The following is a 22,405-nucleotide window of genomic DNA, read 5'->3' as shown; positions in this document are numbered from 1 at the left end:
CCCACTCCCATGACCCGGGAAAGCAAACAACTCAGGCCCAGGGCTCGGCAGATTGGTGCAAAGCCGCAGGCCTCGCTCGAACCCCACTGCAGCTGAGGGGCAGAGTGCAGAGGTGAGGGGGCGCCTGGCGGGCGTCCGCATTCAGCCAGGTTCCCGGTAATCTCGAGAGAGCGGCGAAGGGCTGCTGGCAGGCTCTGAGCGCTGGGAAGGAGGGTGGGGATATTCTCCTGGTTCCCCTGCACAACGCTCGCCGGCCGAGCTCCTCCTGCCCGGGGAAAGGCACGGGCAGGAGCGGGGCCTCGTTAGCACCACGTGGTTCTCTGGAAAGGGGCTGCAGAGCCCAAGTGCTTCCCCGTCACTCCGGTCCTCGACTGCGCCTCAGGCCGGGAGCTAACCGAACCCGGGCCCCTTTCCAAAGCGAAGGGGACGCTGGGGCCTTCGCTCAGCCAGCTCCTGGCCAAGAGCAGCGGCTAGGTACGGCCCCCTTCGGGCCGCAGCGCAGACCCCCAGCCATGTCCAGCCAAACCACCCTGCACCTCGGCGAGGATCGGGCCCCGCCAGGGAAAAGGGGCTGGGCTCACCCTCTTGTGCTGTGTGTCTCGCCCGCTGCTTTGCCGTGTGCGTGCCCCGGAGGCACAGCGTGACGGATCCGTTTGCCGTTCCAGGGGCCGTGCGGGGCTCGTTCGACGTGAGCGTTTTGCCAGAAGCTCCCATGGTGGCGTACGGGGGGGCCGTCTGGATAAACTGCAGCACCACGTGCCAGGATCCTGACGTCAGGGGCAGCCTGGAGACCTCGCTCACCAAAACCGACGAAAAAATTGGCCCCGGGTGGGTGGCCTTCCTCCTCAAAAATATCACGGAGTGGGCGTCGGCCCCCCAGTGCTACTTCAGCTGCCGTGGCCGTGTGAAGGTGGTGTTTGCAAACATCTCCGCTTACCGTAAGTGCCGCTGGCTCCCAGCTGCAGGGGTCTGGGGCGGCTTTTGTGCCACGGAGACTTTCTGGGTGCAGGGTTGTGCTAGAGAAAGGGGAAACTCGCTGGCAGAAAATAGGGTACAAAGCTGTGATCTGGCCCTAGGGCAGGGGACTGGCTGGCTCGGGGGGCAGAGAATGGGACACGGGCCTTTCCCCTCTGGGGCCACTGGCTCCGCTCCATTAAGCCAGGCAGCACCGGCGAGTAGTTACCCTCTGGCGGCCGTTGGGTGGAACGAGTTGGTGGGTCTTAGTCCGGTTCCTGGCAGGGCAGGAATCCACATCCCAGCCCCCTGCCCCACTTAGAGCTCCTGCCAGCCGGTCAGTGAGATGGCTTGGCTCTCGCTGCCAGCAGGGCCCCCTCTGGGGCAGGGCCCTGCTTGTGGGGGAGCTGCCCTGCGGCTCAGCCGGCCTGGGGTGCAGGAATGCACCTTCCAGGCTCTTCCCCCAGGAGGTGGCTTTCAGCAGCACCCGGGTCTAGGGGATCCAATTAACCAACCTTCGGGTCCCTCCCCCTCTGGTTCCAGGGGCGCCGGAGCGGGTGGGGCTGGAGCGGCTCCCGGAGCTGGAGCTGGGCCGGGCCTATAACCTGACGTGCCGGGTTCTGAACGTGGCGCCCGTCAGGCACCTCACCGTGACCCTCCGCCAGGGGGGCCGGACCCTGCACACGGAGACCTTCCAGAACCGCACCAGGGCCGGACCCGACGACGTCACGGTGACCAAGGAGATCACCCCTCGGCGACGGGACCACGGGCAGGAGGTCACCTGCCACACAGCCCTGGACCTGACGCCGCACGAGCCGCACTTGGAAAACAGCTCCTCTGCGGTGGAGCTCAAGGTTTATGGTGAGTTCCTGCATGCCCCGTGTGCCGTACACACCGCTCCGTGCACCAGAGACCCTGCTCTGTCCTCCGTGCACCGGAGACCTGCTTTGTGTGCCAGACACACCGCTCCAGGGGCTGGCAGTTCAGGGGACACATGGGCTTTGTCTGACTGCCCAGCTCCCTGCACCCCCGCCAACATTCACACCCCCACAAAGGGGCAACAAATGCTCCCTGGCCAGGATGGAGTCTGTGCTGTCCTGGGCCCGTCGATGCCGGTCCCAGGTTGGGGGCTGAGATCTGTTCTCCCAGGTGGCTGAGATTTCCGGGGCTACCCCTTTGGGAGCTCCCCTAACGCCGACTGATGCGGCTCCTGCTCTTTGCACAACCAGAGCGTGAGGTCCCACATCACCCTGCTTGCGAGTTCCACCCGGCCCCACCAGGCCCAGCTCCCCGCACCCTGGGGCTGGCTTCTGACATGCCAAACACAGGGAGCACCCGTGGAGGGTTTACAGCTATCTAAAGGGATGCCACCCTTCTCCCATGCCCCACATCGAGGGGGGACGTGTCGTCACATTGCCAAAGCGCTGGGGGTGGGGACTCAGGGCCGAGGGTACTGTCCGAGCCCAGGGAGGGGCACCTCGCCCACCCATCAGAGGGAGGGTTCCTAGGGGGTGGGTTGTCTCACCCCCGCAGCATGGAGTTCCCCGCAACACCCAGTCGCTCGGGAGGCATCAGGCTCATGCTTCCCCTTTGGGGTGATGGTTTCTTCCCCTTTTTCAACCTTCCCCTCCACGTGCCTCGTCCCCTTCGGGGCCTGGCCTGGCCGGAGCAGAGGATGGCAGAGCGCGCTCGGGGCTGCTACGGGGCTTTGGTGACAGCAGGGTGTGGAATGGGCCAGGAAGTTCAGAGATGGGTCCATTAGATGGGCGGGGGTACAGGGATGGAAAGAGAAGTGTGTGTGCACAGTTTGGGGGTGGATAGGAAGATACAGGGGTGCAGTCTGGGCAGGGGATGGACAGACAGCTGTAGGGGACAGTGGGGGGATAGAGAGAGACGAGATGGGGCTAGAGGACTAGGAGGGGGGACAGCACAGGGCTAGATAAACAGGTTGGTAGTTAGATCCGGAGCAAACTGCATCTCAGCCCCCGATCTCACTGCATCTCTGGATTTCTTCGCTGGGTCCCAAGTGGGTCCTTTGCTGATGTTTCCCTGATGCCCCGCGATGGTTTTTCTCACCTGCTGCAGCTCTCCCAGAGGAGCCCCAGCTCCAAATCTCCCACCATATAGAGGTGGGCGACAAGGCGACCGCCCGCTGTGACGTGACCAAGGTCTTCCCTGCCGCTGGAGAGGCCCGGTTCACCCTGTCCTTTGGGGGTCAGCGCCTGAACTTCACCGTCACCACATCGAATGACACGGCCACAGCCCAGGGCGAGGTTCGGTCCCTGTCCGCAGGCGAGCGCCAGCTGACCTGCACTGTGTCCGTGGGGCCCGTGTCCAGATCCGCAGGGCAGAGCGTTCTCGTTTACAGTGAGTGTCTGGGGGTCTCCCGGCCACACCCAGAGCGGGGCGTGCCCAGATTTCGGGGGCTCGGCAGGTGACGTCTGCACTGTGGGCCAGGCTGGTGCAGAGGCTGGGCAGATCTCTGTGGGTTCACCTCCCACGGAGGCTGGTTTCAGTTCACGTCGGTTCCTCCCCCTGGACTTTCCACTGGAAACTCAGCCCCCTGGCCCAATTTCCCACGGGCCCCCCGGCCCCAGATCCCCTCCCTGCTCCCGCCCCCAGTCCTAGCCTGGCTTGGGACTTGTCTCCCGACAGACCCTCGGTGGGGCTGACCTGGCTCCCCTTCCACACGGGTGCTCCACTGAGCCAGGGATGCTCCCATCAAACCATTCAGATCACCGCGTCCGAGCAGCTGCGTAGCCCAGGCCAGGGAATTCCTCCCAGCGACTCCAGAGAGTAAGAGCCGCGCTGGGCTGGAAGGGGAGTGGGCAAGGCCACCGAGCCCCCCGCCATGTGGAGACTGGGGTCAGTCTGCCCCTGGCCTGGCCTGCCCCGCTAGGGAGTGGCAGGTTCATGCCTTGACGCACGGCATGAGGAGCGGGCGCTTCCAGAGAACGGAGCCCTCACCGGCCGGAGCTGGAGGGGAGATGTGGGGGGAGCCATGGGGATTTAGGTACCAGTCCATGCATGGAGCAACTTTCAGGAGGAATTTGGGCCCACGTCCTCAAAGGTACTTAGGTGCCTAACTCCCATGGGATCTGGGCCTAACTCCATTCGGGATCTGGGTGTTAACTTGAATGGGCCAGGTATGTCCAGTGCCCCAGCTGGCTTCGACCCTCTCACGCGTCCGATCTCGAGGGAAGCGTCCTGCTGGGGGGGGGGGGGCGGCGGGCAGCCCCTCGGAGGGGGGATCAGCAGCCGAGGCCAAACTGCAGCTCTGTCCTGGTCCCTTGCAGGTCTCCCTGAGCCCATCCTGGAGATAACTGAGTCCCAGACCCACGTTAACAGCAGCGTCACCGTTACGTGCCGTTCTCCTAAAGCCCACCCCCCGGACGTCCTGCTCCAGCTCAGAGACGCCAAGCGAGTCCTGGTCCGCAGCGCCCCCGCCCAGCCCCTTGTGGACTTCCCGCTGACGGCTGGCGAGGAAGACAACGGGAGGGAGTTCACGTGTGAAGCAAGGCTTGCCTCAGCCAACCAAACCGTGAAACGCACGTCTGCCAGGCTCACTGTCGTCTGTGAGTGCAGGGGCTGTCTTAGGTGCTGCTCCAGCCCCTCACCACGGCCCACGCTCTGCGCTCACCCCCCTGCAGTCAGGAAGCAAGGCCCCCTTCTCAGAGATGGCAGCTGAGCCCCCCAGAGCCTCAGTGCCTCAGCCAAGGACTCGAACCCAGGGCTCCTGGCCCATCCTCCCGCTCCGCTCCCACAAGCTTTTCTTCAGAGGCACTCGGCTGCTCTCCTTGTGCCTGCGACCTGGGGTGGCCATTCCTATGCAGCAGCCGCCAGAGAAATGCTCTGGGTCCAGTCAGTTCTTAGCATTAGGGTATCAGGGCCCCGTCGTGCCGGGCGCCGCCCAGACCCCAGCCCAGACCAGGGCCCATTGTGCCAGGTGCTGCACAGACACAGTCCCTGCCTCAGGGAATGTTCCCAAGCTAATGAGACGAGCCAGCCGCAGGAAGAATCCCTCGCCCCATTTTACAGATGGGGAACCTGAGGCCTTCTCGTGACTATTGGGCTTTGCCCCAGGGCCAGGGTCACACCAGGCAACCATGACAGAGGCAGGGCTTGACCCCTGAGCTCCCAAGTCCAGGCTGTTGCCTTGCACGCAGGGCCCCCTTGCTGCCCCAGAGCAAGGCCTGCTGGAGCCAGGCGGGGCAGTGGGGAGAGCCCAGCGAGGAGGCACGTGTGGCAGGGGAAAGACGCCATCCTTGGCAGCAGCCCCGGGGGCAGGCAGGAGATGGGGCTACACGGCACTGGGCAGCGTAACCAACTGCCCCCTCTTGCTTCCAGACGGGCCCAGGATGGACGACTCCGGCTGCCCCAGGGAGTGGACCTGGAAGGAGGGGACGGAGCAAACCTTCTCCTGCCAGGCACAGGGGAACCCAGAGCCAGCCGTGGAGTGCAAGAAGGACGGGGTGCCCTTCAGCATCGGGGTGCAGCAGCAGGTCAGGAGAGAGGACGCCGGGACCTACCACTGCGAAGCATTCAACAGCTACGGCTACGCCAGCCGGGATGTGACCGTCCACGTGGAGTGTAAGTAGCCTTTGGTGGATCCTCCAGCAGGCGACCTGGAGGGTAGGCTTGCAAAAGCCCCAAAGAGATTTAGGAACACAAGTGAATGGGTCTCTTAGGTAAAATCCCATTGGCTTTCCATGGGATTTAGGAGCCCAAACGGCCCCCAAAGCCACGGGGGCTCAGTATGGGGTTCCGGGCTGCCATTCTCCGGCCTGGTGGCCTGCTGGAGGTCAGACTGGCCGGCCCAGTGATCCCGTCTGGCCGTTCCATCGGTGTGGCTTGTACTCTGCAGGCTCGTCCAGGGCACAGCTCCCCACCCCCAGGCTCAGGGGGTGCGTCCTAGCATCACTCCCACCCTGAAGAGAGTGGGGATGGGTCCAGCATCCTGCAGCCTGGCGGTTTTCAGGTTCATCTCTGTCCCAACTCATCCTCCTACTAAATTATGTGTAATATGGCAGAACACTGACCGAGACCAGGGCCCCGTCGCACCAGGCACTGCCCAGACCCCAGCTGAGATCAGGGCCCCGTCGCACCAGGCACTGCCCAGACCCCAGCTGAGATCAGGGCCCCGTCGCGCCGGGCGCTGCTCAGACCCCAGCTGAGATCAGGGCCCCGTCGCGCCGGGCGCTGCCCAGACCCCAGCTGAGATCAGGGCCCCGTCGCGCTGGGCGCTGCTCAGACCCCAGCTGAGATCAGGGTCCCGTCGCGCCGGGCGCTGCCCAGACCCCGACCGAGATCAGGGCCCTGTCGCGCCGGGCGCTGCCCAGACCCCGACCGAGATCAGGGCCCCGTCGCGCCGGGCGCTGCTCAGACCCCAGCTGAGATCAGGGCCCCGTCGCGCCGGGCGCTGCTCAGACCCCAGCTGAGATCAGGGCCCCGTCGCGCCGGGCGCTGCTCAGACCCCAGCTGAGATCAGGGCCCCGTCGCGCCGGGCGCTGCTCAGACCCCAGCTGAGATCAGGGCCCCGTCGCGCCGGGCGCTGCTCAGACCCCAGCTGAGATCAGGGCCCCGTCGCGCCGGGCGCTGCTCAGACCCCAGCTGAGATCAGGGCCCCGTCGCGCCGGGCGCTGCTCAGACCCCAGCTGAGATCAGGGCCCCGTCGCGCCGGGCGCTGCTCAGACCCCAGCTGAGATCAGGGCCCCGTCGCGCCGGGCGCTGCTCAGACCCCAGCTGAGATCAGGGCCCCGTCGCGCCGGGCGCTGCTCAGACCCCAGCTGAGATCAGGGCCCCGTCGCGCCGGGCGCTGCTCAGACCCCAGCTGAGATCAGGGCCCCGTCGCGCCGGGCGCTGCTCAGACCCCAGCTGAGATCAGGGCCCCGTTGCGCCGGGCGCTGCCCAGACCCCAGCTGAGATCAGGGCCCCGTCGCGCTGGGCGCTGCTCAGACCCCAGCTGAGATCAGGGCCCCGTCGTGCCGGGTGCTGCCCAGACACAGCGTGAGAGACAGTCCCTGCCCCAGAGAGCTCACCATGTAAACAGGCAAAGAGTGGAAGGGGAAACGGAGGCACTGAGCGCATGAGTGACTTGCCCAAGGCCAGTGGCTGAGGCGAGTAGAACCCAGGTGTCCTGAGTCGCAGCCCACTGCCCGCGGCCCTGCCCACTAGGCTGAACCAGCTCTTAGTCCTCCTCGGCCTCGCTCCTTCTGTAACAGATCTCAACGTCCTGCTGTTGGTCCTGGTGCTGCTCGCCGTGACCGCTGCGGTGACTGGACTCGGCGTGGGGATCTACCTGTATTACCGCTCCACGAGAATCCGCAAGTACCGGCTCAAGCAGAAGCAGGCCAAGCCGGCCGAGCAGGGCAAGCCGGCCGAGCAGGTGAGCCTGAACGGGGCCGCGCAGAACACACCTGAAGTGGAGCACAGAGTCTAGGCCCGGACTGCAGGACTCGGAGCCCTGGGGCTCCTCACTGCTGCTTTCCCCCTTGGCCCATGGGGAGGCCCCCGTTAGCCCTTGGGATGCTGGGCAATGCCACGGGACTGGGGGTTCATGGCCTCTGCTCTGGCAGCACGGGGCCCTCCCTTGCACACACCCGCTGCTCTCCGCAGAGCAATGATCAGAGGGAGGGAGGCGTCTGGAGCAGGACAGACACCCCCAGGATGTCTAGGCCTGGAATCTCCCATGTCCTTGGCTGGAGGGACGTCTGGCTGCAGCTGAGATCTGCCCCGCTGGGGAAGCAGGTGGCTGGGAGACCCCGGTCCCAGCAGGAAACGCCTAGTAACAATAAAGTCGGAACAGTTGTGCGGGGAGGGGAACAGCGCTAACGGCCGCCTCTAACCGCTTCTCCCAGCAATGGGGAAGGCGCCTCCGAGCCGCACACAAGCTCTGCCCCAGCTGGGGAGGCAGCCGCCCAGGTCACGACGCGGAGAGACCCACGGGATCACTGTGAAAACGGTTCGACACTAATGAGACGGGCTTTGGGATCGCCGGGTCTGTGCAACTGAGACGGGCCATGGGGTCCGTTACTCGCATCAGCTGAATGGCAAGACCCTCTGTCCCCGCGTATCCCCAGCCATGGAGAGGACTCAGGGGCACCAGGCTCCCTCTCCTGTGGGGGCTGAGCCGGGCGCGGCGTGGCAGGGACCCCGGTACAGGGGCCGGGAGGTCAATGACGTTAATAACTGTGGAAGCGAAAGCCCCAGTCAGCGTGAAGAGAGAGTAAGGGAGAGACTCTGGCAGGGGGCGAAGGGACCTGTTCGTATGACCCAGGCAACCGCTGGTACATTCCCCTGCGGGACTTTTCCCACCACGTGGCTTGTTTGCTGTTGTCAAGGGGCTGGGGAGCAGCTGGCCCTGGAGCCAGCAGAGTTAAAGGGTCAGTGGCATTTGCAGAGTGCCTCGGGGCCGGGATTGCCAACAGAGCCCGGCGCGTTTGGGCGGCATGGAGCTCTCGGGCCAACCCGGCGGTTCTCGGGGCGCCTCTCTGGGGGCTGGCTCTGGGGCGCCCGCCCGGAGGCTGGGTGCTGAGCCCCTGGGACAGTCCAGCCTTTCAGCACGTCACCCCTGTGCTGAGCCCAGCAGGTCAGGCCCGGGGCAGAGAACAGAAGCAACCAGCCCTGGAGGCTCTGCCATGCAGGGAATCGATCAGGGGCCCTGTGCTGGAGTGATCCGAGGACCGGGGGGTCCAGGCCCCACGCTACAGAGGGGAAAATTCCCGCTCTAGCCCCACTCTGACAGCCCTGAGCCGTGAGTCAGACTCACCCGCCCAGCAGCTGGGGGAAGGAGCCGCTCAGAGCATTGGCCCAGCCCCGCCGGCGTCCTGCCAGGTAACGCCGTTTTGCACTGGGGTAAGTAACAGCACAAGGTGCAAGGCAGAGACCCGGCCCCCGCGACGCCCTGGAGCAGGCCCCGGGCACCTGGCAGCTGCCACACTACAAATGAGAAGCAGCCCAGAGGCCTGGGGTGATGGGAGCTTTGCCGACAGGGAAGATTGTCCACCTGGGTTGAGCCAGGAGCTAAAATCACGGAGACCCCAGCGCGGGCCGGCTAAGGAGAACGAGGCTGTAAAGCACCAACGGGGCTGGTCCTGCTGGTGCAAATAAAGGGTGTAAATATTGTCAGCGTGACCCGCCAGCTCCCCGTGCCGTTACTGGGGCGGGTGGCCGGAGCTGATCAGAACAGTGCTCCTGGCAACCGTGCAAGCGTGATCCTTCATTGTTCACGTTACACAGAGCCCTCAGCCAAGGGCCCCATCGCGCCGGGCGCCGCCCAGACCCCCCCAAGACCAGGGCCCCGTCGCGCCGGGCGCCGCCCAGACCCCCCCCAAGACCAGGGCCCCGTCAGGCCGGGCGCCGCCCGGACCCCCCCCGCCCCCCGAGATCAGGGCCCCGTCGGGCCAGGCGCCGCCCAGACCCCCCCCCCCGAGACCAGGGCCCCGTCGCGCTGGGCGCCGCCCAGACCCCCCCCCCCAGACCAGGGCCCTGTCGCGCCGGGTGCTGCCCAGACCCCCCCTGAGACCAGGGCCCCGTCGGGCCGGGCGCCGCCCAGACCCCCCCCCGAGACCAGGGCCCCGTCAGGCCGGGCGCCGCCCGGACCCCCCCCGGCCCCCGAGACCAGGGCCCCGTCGCGCTGGGCGCCACCCAGACCCCCCACAGACCAGGGCCCCGTCGCGCCGGGTGCTGCCCAGACCCCCCCTGAGACCAGGGCCCCGTCGGGCCGGGCGCCGCCCAGACCCCCCCCCCGAGATCAGGGCCCCGTCGGGCCGGGCGCCGCCCAGACCCCCCCCCGAGACCAGGGCCCCGTCGCGCCGGGCGCCGCCCAGACCCCCCCCCGAGACCAGGGCCCCGTCGCGCCGGGCGCCGCCCAGACCCCCCCCCCGAGACCAGGGCCCCGTCGCGCCGGGCGCCGCCCAGACCCCCCCCCCCCCGAGACCAGGGCCCCGTCGCGCCGGGTGCTGCCCAGACCCCCCCCCGAGACCAGGGCCCCGTCGCGCTGGGCGCCGCCCAGGACCCCCCCCCCCGAGACCAGGGCCCCGTCGCGCCGGGCGCCGCCCAGACCCCCCACAGACCAGGGCCCCGTCGCGCCGGGCGCCGCCCAGGACCCCCCCCCCCGAGACCAGGGCCCCGTCGCGCCGGGCGCCGCCCAGACCCCCCCCGAGACCAGGGCCCCGTCGCGCCGGGCGCCGCCCAGACCCCCCACAGACCAGGGCCCCGTCGCGCCGGGTGCTGCCCAGACCCCCCCTGAGACCAGGGCCCCGTCGGGCCGGGCGCCGCCCAGACCCCCCCCCGAGATCAGGGCCCCGTCGGGCCGGGCGCCGCCCAGACCCCCCCCCCGAGACCAGGGCCCCGTCGCGCCGGGCGCCGCCCAGACCCCCCCCGAGACCAGGGCCCCGTCGCGCCGGGCGCCGCCCAGACCCCCCACAGACCAGGGCCCCGTCGCGCCGGGTGCTGCCCAGACCCCCCCTGAGACCAGGGCCCCGTCGGGCCGGGCGCCGCCCAGACCCCACCCCGAGATCAGGGCCCCGTCGGGCCGGGCGCCGCCCAGACCCCCCCCCGAGACCAGGGCCCCGTCGCGCCGGGCGCCGCCCAGACCCCCCCCCGAGACCAGGGCCCCGTCGCGCCGGGCGCCGCCCAGACCCCCCCCCCCGAGACCAGGGCCCCGTCGCGCCGGGTGCTGCCCAGACCCCCCCCCCGAGACCAGGGCCCCGTCGCGCCGGGCGCCGCCCGGACCCCCCCCAGACCAGGGCCCCGTCACGCCGGGCGCCGCCCAGACCCCCCCCCGAGACCAGGGCCCCGTCGCGCCGGGTGCTGCCCAGACCCCCCCCCGAGACCAGGGCCCCGTCGCGCTGGGCGCCGCCCAGGACCCCCCCCCCCGAGACCAGGGCCCCGTCGCGCCGGGCGCCGCCCAGACCCCCCCCCCGAGACCAGGGCCCCGTCGCGCCGGGCGCCGCCCAGACCCTCCCCCCCGAGACCAGGGCCCCGTCGCGCCGGGCGCCGCCCAGACCCCCCACAGACTAGGGCCCCGTCGCGCCGGGTGCTGCCCAGACCCCCCCTGAGACCAGGGCCCCGTCGGGCCGGGCGCCGCCCAGACCCCCCCCCGAGATCAGGGCCCCGTCGGGCCGGGCGCCGCCCAGACCCCCCCCCGAGACCAGGGCCCCGTCGCGCCGGGCGCCGCCCAGACCCCCCCCCCGAGACCAGGGCCCCGTCGCGCCGGGCGCCGCCCAGACCCCCCCCCCGAGACCAGGGCCCCGTCGCGCCGGGCGCCGCCCAGACCCCCCCCCCCCGAGACCAGGGCCCCGTCGCGCCGGGTGCTGCCCAGACCCCCCCCCGAGACCAGGGCCCCGTCGCGCTGGGCGCCGCCCAGGACCCCCCCCCCCGAGACCAGGGCCCCGTTGCGCCGGGCGCTGCCCAGACCCCCCCCAAGACCAGGGCCCTGTCAGGCCGGGCGCCGCCCGGACCCCCCCCAGACCAGGGCCCCGTCACGCCGGGCGCCGCCCAGACCCCCCCCCCCGAGACCAGGGCCCCGTCGCGCCGGGTGCCGCCCAGACCCCCCCCCGAGACCAGGGCCCCGTCGGGCCGGGCGCCGCCCAGACCCCCCCCCCGAGACCAGGGCCCCGTCGCGCCGGGCGCCGCCCAGACCCCCCCCCGAGACCAGGGCCCCGTCGCGCCGGGCGCCGCCCAGACCCCCCCCCCCCCCGAGACCAGGGCCCCGTCGCGCCGGGTGCTGCCCAGACCCCCCCCCGAGACCAGGGCCCCGTCGCGCTGGGCGCCGCCCAGGACCCCCCCCCCCGAGACCAGGGCCCCGTCGCGCCGGGCGCCGCCCAGACCCCCCACAGACCAGGGCCCCGTCGCGCCGGGCGCCGCCCAGGACCCCCCCCCCCCGAGACCAGGGCCCCGTCGCGCCGGGCGCCGCCCAGACCCCCCCCGAGACCAGGGCCCCGTCGCGCCGGGCGCCGCCCAGACCCCCCACAGACCAGGGCCCCGTCGCGCCGGGTGCTGCCCAGACCCCCCCTGAGACCAGGGCCCCGTCGGGCCGGGCGCCGCCCAGACCCCCCCCCGAGATCAGGGCCCCGTCGGGCCGGGCGCCGCCCAGACCCCCCCCCGAGACCAGGGCCCCGTCGCGCCGGGCGCCGCCCAGACCCCCCCCCCCGAGACCAGGGCCCCGTCGCGCCGGGTGCTGCCCAGACCCCCCCCCCCGAGACCAGGGCCCCGTCGCGCCGGGCGCTGCCCAGACCCCCCCCCAAGACCAGGGCCCTGTCAGGCCGGGCGCCGCCCGGACCCCCCCCCAGACCAGGGCCCCGTCACGCCGGGCGCCGCCCAGACCCCCCCCCGAGACCAGGGCCCCGTCGCGCCGGGTGCTGCCCAGACCCCCCCCCGAGACCAGGGCCCCGTCGCGCTGGGCGCCGCCCAGGACCCCCCCCCCCGAGACCAGGGCCCCGTCGCGCCGGGCGCCGCCCAGGACCCCCCCCCCCGAGACCAGGGCCCCGTCGCGCCGGGCGCCGCCCAGACCCCCCCCCCGAGACCAGGGCCCCGTCGCGCCGGGCGCCGCCCAGACCCCCCCCCCCGAGACCAGGGCCCCGTCGCGCCGGGCGCCGCCCAGACCCCCCCCCCCGAGACCAGGGCCCCGTCGCGCCGGGCGCCGCCCAGACCCCCCCCGAGACCAGGGCCCCGTCGCGCCGGGCGCCGCCCAGACCCCCCACAGACTAGGGCCCCGTCGCGCCGGGTGCTGCCCAGACCCCCCCTGAGACCAGGGCCCCGTCGGGCCGGGCGCCGCCCAGACCCCCCCCCGAGATCAGGGCCCCGTCAGGCCGGGCGCCGCCCAGACCCCCCCCCCGAGACCAGGGCCCCGTCGCGCCGGGCGCCGCCCAGACCCCCCCCCCGAGACCAGGGCCCCGTCGCGCCGGGCGCCGCCCAGACCCCCCCCCCCGAGACCAGGGCCCCGTCGCGCCGGGCGCCGCCCAGACCCCCCCCCCCCGAGACCAGGGCCCCGTCGCGCCGGGTGCTGCCCAGACCCCCCCCCGAGACCAGGGCCCCGTCGCGCTGGGCGCCGCCCAGGACCCCCCCCCCCCGAGACCAGGGCCCCGTTGTGCCGGGCGCTGCCCAGACCCCCCCCCGAGACCAGGGCCCTGTCAGGCCGGGCGCCGCCCGGACCCCCCCCAGACCAGGGCCCCGTCACGCCGGGCGCCGCCCAGACCCCCCCCCCCGAGACCAGGGCCCCGTCGCGCCGGGTGCCGCCCAGACCCCACCCGAGACCAGGGCCCCGTCGGGCCGGGCGCCGCCCAGACCCCCCCCCGAGACCAGGGCCCCGTCGCGCTGGGCGCCGCCCAGACCCCCCCCCGAGACCAGGGCCCCGTCGCGCCGGGTGCCGCCCAGACCCCCCCCCCGAGACCAGGGCCCCGTCGCGCCGGGCGCCGCCCAGACCCCCCCCCCCGAGACCAGGGCCCCGTCGCGCCGGGTGCTGCCCAGACCCCCCCCCGAGACCAGGGCCCCGTCGCGCTGGGCGCCGCCCAGGACCCCCCCCCCCCCCGAGACCAGGGCCCCGTTGTGCCGGGCGCTGCCCAGACCCCCCCCCCGAGACCAGGGCCCTGTCAGGCCGGGCGCCGCCCGGACCCCCCCCAGACCAGGGCCCCGTCACGCCGGGCGCCGCCCAGACCCCCCCCCCGAGACCAGGGCCCCGTCGCGCCGGGTGCCGCCCAGACCCCACCCGAGACCAGGGCCCCGTCGGGCCGGGCGCCGCCCAGACCCCCCCCCGAGACCAGGGCCCCGTCGCGCTGGGCGCCGCCCAGACCCCCCCCCGAGACCAGGGCCCCGTCGCGCCGGGTGCCGCCCAGACCCCACCCGAGACCAGGGCCCCGTCGGGCCGGGCGCCGCCCAGACCCCCCCCCGAGATCAGGGCCCCGTCAGGCCGGGCGCCGCCCAGACCCCCCCCCGAGACCAGGGCCCCGTCGCGCCGGGCGCCGCCCAGACCCCCCCCCCGAGACCAGGGCCCCGTCGCGCCGGGCGCCGCCCAGACCCCCCCCCCGAGACCAGGGCCCCGTCGCGCCGGGCGCCGCCCAGACCCCCCCCCCCGAGACCAGGGCCCCGTCGCGCCGGGTGCTGCCCAGACCCCCCCCCGAGACCAGGGCCCCGTCGCGCTGGGCGCCGCCCAGGACCCCCCCCCCCGAGACCAGGGCCCCGTTGCGCCGGGCGCTGCCCAGAACCCCCCCCCCGAGACCAGGGCCCTGTCAGGCCGGGCGCCGCCCGGACCCCCCCCAGACCAGGGCCCCGTCACGCCGGGCGCCGCCCAGACCCCCCCCCCGAGACCAGGGCCCCGTCGCGCCGGGTGCCGCCCAGACCCCACCCGAGACCAGGGCCCCGTCGGGCCGGGCGCCGCCCAGACCCCCCCCCGAGACCAGGGCCCCGTCACGCCGGGCGCCGCCCAGACCCCCCCCCCGAGACCAGGGCCCCGTCGGGCCGGGCGCCGCCCAGACCCCCCCCCGAGACCAGGGCCCCGTCGCGCCGGGCGCCGCCCAGACCCCCCCCCGAGACCAGGGCCCCGTCGCGCTGGGCGCCACCCAGGACCCCCCCGAGACCAGGGCCCCGTCGCACTGGGTGCCGCCCAGACCCCCCCCCCCCCCCCGAGACCAGGGCCCCGTCGCGCCGGGCGCCTCCAGACCCTGGCTTATATTGAGGGTCGATCGTGCCCAGTTCCTCACTGATCCCAACCAGGACCAGGGTCATATTGTGCTGGGCGCTGCAGAGACACACAGCGCGGGACAGTCCCTGCTTCACGGGACTCACAAGCTAACTGAGGAAGGGGCAGGAGGGGAAACTGAGGCACGGAGAGACCCCCCCCCCCCCGCGAGGTCACCGGCAGAGCCCGGAATAGACCCCCGCTCCTGGCTCACTCGGCTTTCCACCACCAAACCGCATTGTCCGCACCCGCAGCCCCCCCTAGTGATGGCATGGGGAGCTGCACCCCATGCCTGAGAGATTGCGAAACTCAATCGCCCCCTTGTTTCAGAGCAGCCGCCGCGTGAGTCTGTGTCCGCAGAAAGAACAGGAGGCCTTGTGGCACCTTGGAGACGAACACATTTCGAAGAGCATAAGCTTTTGTGGGCTACAGCCCCATGCATTGGGTGCCCCTTGTGTGGTTTCTGCCCTGCCCGGAGCCCGTTAGACTGAACGCACGGTGCCCATGGCTCACGGTACGGCTGCCCCAGCCCCACTCCATCCCTCCCGTGCTACCCGCGCTGCCCTTCCTCCAGGGGCGTTTGGCACCTGCCCTGGGAGTCTGGCGAGACCCCAGCATGACTAGTGCAGAAAGCGGTCGCTGCCCAGCAGGGGACAAGAGGGCTCACGACAGGCAGAGGGCTGCAGCTGGCCACTGCAGCAGGAGTGGATTCACACCAGCATGTTTCACCCCCTTCCCTGCACCACTGGGCAGCGTCACCATGCTGCTTGCAAACAGCTGCCACGTTCCAGCTCAGAGGTGGATGCATCTCAGTGGTGGGTGAAGTCACTCCACCCAGGAAGGGTTGTCTAGGGGAATGACCTAGTGGTTAGAGCACTAGCCTGGGCCTCAGGACAGGTTCAGGTCCTGTCTCTGCCATAGCTTCCTGGATGGTCTGGGCCAAGTCTCTGTGTGCTTCAGTCTTCGCATGGGCCGTAGTGAGATAACAGCCCTGCCCTGGCTCCTGGGGGCGCTCTGCAGAGAGGAAGGAGGAGCTGCCTGGATCCCCGGGCAATGGGGGCCAGAGCAGGGCGGGAGCTCCGAGCCCAAACTGAGCATCCAGGGGCATTGCCATGAAGGTGCTAAACGTCAAGGCATCCAGCGGCTCGGGTGAGATCCAGAGCCACACAGAGCGGTCACCAGCACACTCCCTCCCGGGCTAGCAGGGAGCTGGTCCCAGCACACACGTGTGTGCACACATGCAGCCGTTGTGGGGAGGAAGCAGCAGCTGGGGAAGAAATGAAAGTGAAAGGCGTGTTGCCTGCCTGCTCTGCCAGCCGGAGCCCTGGGGGGGTCGGGGGGGTCGGGGCCATGAGACACACGCTTGCCAGCACAGCCAGCCCTGAGCCTAGCAGAGCTAGGACATGCCTAGGACATCCGAGCCCTGGGGTGGGGGGGCGAAGGGGAGGGGAATGGGCTCTGGGCAGGGACAATTAGGAGCCAGGCCCCCCAGGGGGGAGCAGAAGGTTTAACCCCCACAACCGAGCAGTTAAACCAGCCATCATCGTGCCAGGAAAACATCGGGCGAGGGGTTTGCAGGAAGGCGTGTGGCGCGCTGAGCGTGGGGGCCTGGCGCCCGTGCAGCCAGGCCGTGGGGATGGGTTTATGCCCTGGCGTGTACAGAAAACTGGGCTCAGATCCGGCCGCTCCCTCTCACAGCCGGGCGCTGAGCAGTTACGTGGGGAGAGCCCCTCCCAAGCCAGGCGGCCAGTGGCCAGGAGAAGGCAAGGCTGGCCCAGGCAGAGGGAGGGTGTGATGGGTTGGACCCCCCCCTTCTGGAATGTCACCTCACGTACTGGGGTTTCACTGAGCCCCTTCTGCTCCACCAGGTTCCCTCTCCCTGCTTTGAGAATTAGGCTCTCTGGCCCCTGTAGCACACACGGGTAGGGCCACAGCCCGCTGCAGACACAGACTGAAGTCCGCTCTGGGTGAGAGGACTCCCCCAGCACTCACGTTGTCAAGGCTGAATCCCCGCTCTGTCACTCTGAGTGCAGGAAGTGGGGGCCCGCAAGGCTCCAGCTTCTCTCTGACCTTGGCTTGGTAAATGCTGCCACCACCCAAATGCAAAAAACCCCTTTGAGCCCAGGAAGGCGCACTTGGGAATTCCTCCCTGGGGGGCACCCTCAAGCCCTTTCACCCCCCTCCGGGGAAGAGCTGAGAACGAAAACAAAGGAAATCAGCTATGGCCACCAGCTAATCAAACAACCTGCACATGCCTCGCAGGACACCAACAGCCCCGGTCCTGGTCTTAAAACAGTTAAATTTTATTAAAAACAAAAAGAAAGAAAATCCATCTGGAACTGAGGCTTTTGCTAGATTTTAAAGAGCAATTCCAAAAATCAAGCACCCAAAGTAGCTTTCTTGGGGGTTCAGCTTAAAGGTTACAAGCAAACAAAAGCATCTGGACTTAGCACAGAGGAGTCCACAAGCCAAAATAAGAAATAAACCTGATAGCGTCTAACTAAACATTCCCTGTCCCAATTTTTTTCTTTTAGGTATGGAAAATACTTGTTCATACCTGGTTCAACCCTTACACGGCATTTCTGCTTATAGCATCGCTGCTCCGTGTCCCTGCAGCCCAGAGAACAACAGACAAAGGGAAGTTTCTTTCCCAATGTAAAAAGTTCTACCTTCCCATTGGCTCTTTTGGTCAGGGGCCCACTCCCTTTTCTTTTACCTGGGGGCTTGTTAACCCTTGGCTGCTAAAGCAAGCAGAGAACAGGCCGAGTGGGATTTTCCAGCTAACTGGCTGGCTAGTATCCATAAGGGAGCTCACCCACCCTTCATTTATCACACACATGCACACTCCTTTTGGGAGACAAACCCAAAATAATACTGTCTTGTGCTGTATAGAAAAACTGGCACAGCGCAAGTGTAACACCACAGACCCCAGCCGCGGGGTTGAACCTGGGACCTCTGGAGCTTAGAGCAGGAGCCTCGACTGCCTGAGCTAAAAGCCAGCTGCCCATTAAGGACATTCACTCACCTCTCTCGCTAGGCGGTCTTGGTGCCACTAGCTGGGCCAGAACCCCACCCCCAGGAGGTGTGTGCGTTACACCAGCTCATGAAAATCCACCCTCTCCCTCAAGGTGAGGAGAGATGCGCATGCCTTCTTGCCCCCCCAGGTAGCAATTACATCGACTGGGTTTACTAATAAACAAAACCAATGTATTGACTACAAGAGGCAGATTCTAAGTGGTTCAAGGAATAGCAAACAGAACACAGCAAATCACCGAGCAAGTGAAACAAAACACGCAAGCTGAGCTTAACACACTCGATAGGTAGGGTACAAATTAGCAAATTCTCACCCTGAGTGATAAACAGGCTGGCAGAGTCTTAAGGCACAAGCTGCCTTGGCTTTCCCAGGTTTTCATACACAGGCTAAAGCTCTTAGCCTGGGGCCAGCACTTCCCACAGTTCAGTCCTTGTTCCTCAGGTGTTTTCAGGTGTGTTGTTGTCAGGAGAGTGAGGCCCTCACATGTTGTCATTGTCCCTCTTTTGTATCTCCCCCCCACTTGCTGGAAAGCTCTTTTGTCATGACCCCCAGTCTAGAGCTGTCTCGGCGAGGTCTCTATTGCACACAGGTCCTGGGGTGACCCTTGTGCTTGGTGTATTTCCTCAATCAGCCACCAACATCGTTTGGCCTCATCCAGCGTAGCACATTGGAAATACAGAGACATGGTCAATACTCCCAGCTCCACCTACGAAAATGCTCCATGCACACCCTTTGGATAAACACAGTCAGTAAATCGTAACCTTTCCCATGACATCTCACCAGACCCATCCTGCATAAAGTATCTCTCTGTTATGCCTTATTCATATCATAACCATATTTCGATGAAGAATACGGGGTGTAACGTCACAGACGCTCCCAACTCTGCAGAGCCAGGAGCCAGCATGCTCTGAGAACCAGCCTTTCACAAAGCCAACTGGAACAAAAGCTGGTCGCCCAGAACCTGGGGGCCCAGCTGGCCGTGAAGGCCGGAGCCCCCCACAGCAGGGGGCAGGCTGGGAGCTGCTCCAAAGGCCATGGGTAACTTGTCTTAGAAAAGGGCTTTTATCCACGCTAGAGGGGTACAGCCCACGGGGTGGCAGGAGGGTTAGTCTCTGTCACTGGCCTGTGTGGCTCCCCCTCGCTGGGTCGGCTCTGGCTCTGGCTCGGCTAGTAACTAAAGTTTGAGTTGGTTTTACCCCGGGCAGGGCTCTGGGGCACCCACTGGGGGGGCCGGGGTGAGCTGGTAACAGGGGGCTGGTTTCACGCATTGGGGGGACGACCCAGAGGGCGACGGTCTGAGTCTCTGGTCGGTCAGAACTCGCGGGGGGGGAATGGAGTTGGGGAGACTCGGTGTGGGGAGCTCCATGCTGTCGCACGGCCGCATAGCGCCAACCACTGGTGTGTCCCCCCTGCCCCCAGGCGTTTGCCCTGGCTGGGGCCGCAGCGCAGCCGGTTGGTGGGAGCCCCCAGGGCACTCCCAAGGGCACTGCCCCGTGATGTCTGCGGCAGCCAGAGGTCCAGTGCGGTGTGGGCACACGTCCCCGTGCGGGTTTTCCCTGAGCCGGTGGCAGGGCGGCTGGGGCGGCCGCCAGGGACGGCGAGGGAGCACCGCGCCCAGGGCAGTCCGCTGGCTGAGGGCTCCCTGAGACGTCCCTTATCTCACCCAGCAGACGGCAACGCACACGTTCCCCCCGCGGTGGCTGCACCCTCAGCCCTCCATTCCAGCCAGCACCACCGTCGCCAGGGGTAAGGCTCCCGGGATCTCGCCCCGGCTCTGGGAGGGGAGCGGGGTCTAGTGGTTAGAGCTGGGGGGGTTGGGGGCTGGGCTGACCTCTAACGAGCGGGGATCAGGAGGGACCTGTCCCCACAGGGTTCCCATCACTGCCTCCTGCGGCCGGTCTGGCAGCGGGGGCTGGAGCAGCTGAGGCTGGGCTCTGCTGCAGACCAGACGCTGGGCTAGACGGGCCCTGGGCTGAGCTGCCCTGCGCATCATCTCCTCATTTCCAGCTGCAGCGGCTCAGTCCCCACCGCCCCGCCCCTCCTCGCAGCCCAGGGCGCCCCGGCAAGGCTCCCGTTGGCGTCAGTGGGCTTGGACCCGGCCCCACGGTGCCGATGGAAAACCCAAGCCCAGCTCCCCCAGCTCCTGCTCTCTCTGTCCCTCTCTCCTCAGCTATGAGACCCCAGTGGCTCCAGCATCCCTCTCCCGGGGGCTGCCTGACATGGCTGCTGCTTCTCCTGGTGCTGCCAGGTAAGTGACCCCCCACACCCCCCGGCTCAGGCTGTGTGTCCCCAGGGAAATGCTAGCGGGACCGGCCTGGGCTGGGAGCGCCCCACTGGCAGCGGTGCTGACATCGATTTGTTTTACTCATTGTAAATGAAGGTGCCTTCTTATAGGATCACTAGGAGAGGAGTGGGGCCTAGTGGTTAGAGCAGACAGAGGGGCTAGGAGCCAGGACTCCTGGGTTCTCTCCCCAGCTTTGGGAGGGGAACGGAGTCCATTGGGTAGAGCAGAGGGGCCAGGAGCTAGGACTCCTGGGTTCTCTCCCTGGCTCTGGGAAGGGAGTGCGGTTTGATGTTCTGCTTTCTCAGGTCCACTGGGCTGTGTCCCCCAGAGGTGTAGCCACAGCGTGACAGACCCGCTTACCATTTCAGGGGCCGCGCGGGGCTCGTTCGAGGTGAGTGTTTCGCCGGCAGCTCCCGTGGTGGCGTATGGAGAGTCCGTCTGGATAAACTGCAGCACCACGTGCCCGGATCCTGATGCCAGGGGCAGCCTGGAGACCTCGCTCACCAAAACCGACCATAAAAGTGGACCTGGGTGGGTGGCCTTTCTCCTCAAAAATATCACAGAGTGGATGTCGGCCTTTCAGTGCCAGTTCAGCTGCCGTGGCCGTGTGAAGGTGGTGTTTGCAAACATCTCCGCTTACCGTAAGTGCCGCTGCAGGGGTCTGGGGCGGCTTTTGTGCCACGGAGACTTTCTGGGTGCAGGGCTGTGCCAGAGAAAGGGGAAACTCGCTGACAGAAAATAGGGTACAAAGCTGTGATCTGGCCCTAGGGCAGGGGACTGGCTGGCTCGGGGGGCAGAGAATGGGACACAGGCCTTTCCCCTCTGGGGCCACTGGCTCCGCTCCATTAAGCCAGGCAGCACCGGCGTGTAGTTACCCTCTGACGGCCGTTGGGTGGAACGAGTTGGTGGGTCTTAGTCCGGCTCCTGGCAGGGCAGGAATCCACATCCCAGCCCCCTGCCCCACTTAGAGCTCCTGCCGGCCGGTCAGCGAGACTGGGCTTGGTTTTCACCTGTCAATATCCAAGAGTGGGCGTTGGCCCCTCTATATGTTACTTCCCCTGCAAAGGGCAGCCGTGAAGGTGTCGGTTTATCGTAAGTGACTCACAGAACGGGGCTGCTGGCCGGGGTCTGGGGGCAGCTTTCACGGGGTGCATCCCCTGCTCTGTAGGGAGTCCTGGGGTCTCTTATGGGAGAGGCCATGCTCTGACCCCCAGCGGTAGGTGAATCGCCCCTGCCAGGCCCTCCCCAGCTCGGGTCCAATGTGGCGACTGGTGCCCAGGGAAAGTTGCCGGTGACACAGGGCTCCGGCCACCCCCTGAAAGAGACAGGCGACCCCCGGAGGGGTGTGGTGGGAGAGGTCAGCCCCCCCTGGGGCATGGGCGGGAGGTTCTGCCAAGGTCCAGGGAACAAGCGGACCCAGGGAGAAGCAGCGTTTGGCAGACGGCTTTCAGCTGCCTCCTCCCTCGCAGCAGGGCAGGCAGCGGCTGCAGCCTCCGGGCCCCGCAGGGGAGCCGGGCGGCTCCTGTCTGGAGGAGGGAGATAAGAGCTGCCTGAAGGGGAGAGCCCGGGGGCAGTTTGAAACGCAGCCCAGCCGGGAGCAGCTACCGAAATCGGGACGGTCCCCGTGTTGGATTCCTGCCCTCAGGCTGCCCGTGACTCCATGTCTGTCGTTCCAGGGGCGCCGGAGCGGGTGGGGCTGGAGCGGCTCCCGGAGCTGGAGCTGGGCCGGGCCTATAACCTGACGTGCCGGGTTCTGAGCGTGGCGCCCGTCAGGCACCTCACCGTGACCCTCCGCCAGGGGGGCCGGACCCTGCACACGGAGACCTTCCAGAACCGCACCAGGGCCGCGGCCGACGACGTCACGGTGACCCAGGAGATCACCCCTCGGCGATGGGACCACGGGCAGCAGGCCACCTGCCACGCAGCCCTGGACCTGAGACCACGTGGGCCACTCTTGCAAAGCAGCTCCTCCGCGGTGGAGCTCCAGGAGGCTGGTGAGTTCAGGCTCACGCTGGGCCGTGGGGACCAACCCGGTGCTGGCAGCTCAAGTCGCACATTTAACGGGATGTGGGTCAATTGCTCCTCTCCCCCAACCTCAGAACACTGAACTGAGGGAAGGAGCCAGGCAGGGAATCCCGCTCTAAAGCCAGGGCCAGGCTGGTCTCATCTGGCACGGCCCCGGGTGGCCCCCGGGAGAAGGCTACGTAACCCACGCTAGTGCCCTGCAGCGGTGTCCCCATCCAGGGGGTGCAGCATATACAGAAGTTTACAGGTCTGCTGCAGCTGGTTGCACAAAGCCAGGTGTTTGTCACAGGAAATGTGGGAAAAATTCAGGGTTAGTTTGGTTTTATTTTCATCAAAATGTACGTTTAAAAACAACGCAAACGGAAAAAGTTCCATCTCCGAGAGCGAGTTTTGGCTGAACGTGCCTGAGGCCCAGCCTCCTCTCTGCACT

General features: G+C 68.1%; 1 protein-coding gene across 1 annotated transcript in view; it reads left to right on the top strand.

The window, feature by feature from the left end:
* LOC144277915 (uncharacterized) overlaps positions 1-22,405 on the top strand; it is a 61,857-nt gene that overhangs the window by 37,039 nt on the left and 2,413 nt on the right. The window contains exons 3-12 of the mRNA XM_077838936.1: positions 666-938; positions 1,498-1,815; positions 3,040-3,321; positions 4,251-4,529; positions 5,302-5,544; positions 7,176-7,387; positions 19,334-19,412; positions 19,501-19,914; positions 20,319-20,591; positions 21,627-21,944. Coding sequence (XP_077695062.1) covers positions 666-938; positions 1,498-1,815; positions 3,040-3,321; positions 4,251-4,529; positions 5,302-5,544; positions 7,176-7,387; positions 19,334-19,412; positions 19,501-19,914; positions 20,319-20,591; positions 21,627-21,944 — 2,691 coding nt within the window. The remainder of the gene's footprint in view (positions 1-665; positions 939-1,497; positions 1,816-3,039; positions 3,322-4,250; positions 4,530-5,301; positions 5,545-7,175; positions 7,388-19,333; positions 19,413-19,500; positions 19,915-20,318; positions 20,592-21,626; positions 21,945-22,405) is intronic.

This window comes from Eretmochelys imbricata, chromosome 20 (assembly GCF_965152235.1).
Source record: "Eretmochelys imbricata isolate rEreImb1 chromosome 20, rEreImb1.hap1, whole genome shotgun sequence".
Classification (NCBI taxonomy): domain Eukaryota; kingdom Metazoa; phylum Chordata; order Testudines; family Cheloniidae; genus Eretmochelys; species Eretmochelys imbricata.
This window is presented reverse-complemented; position numbering and strand designations above follow the sequence as displayed.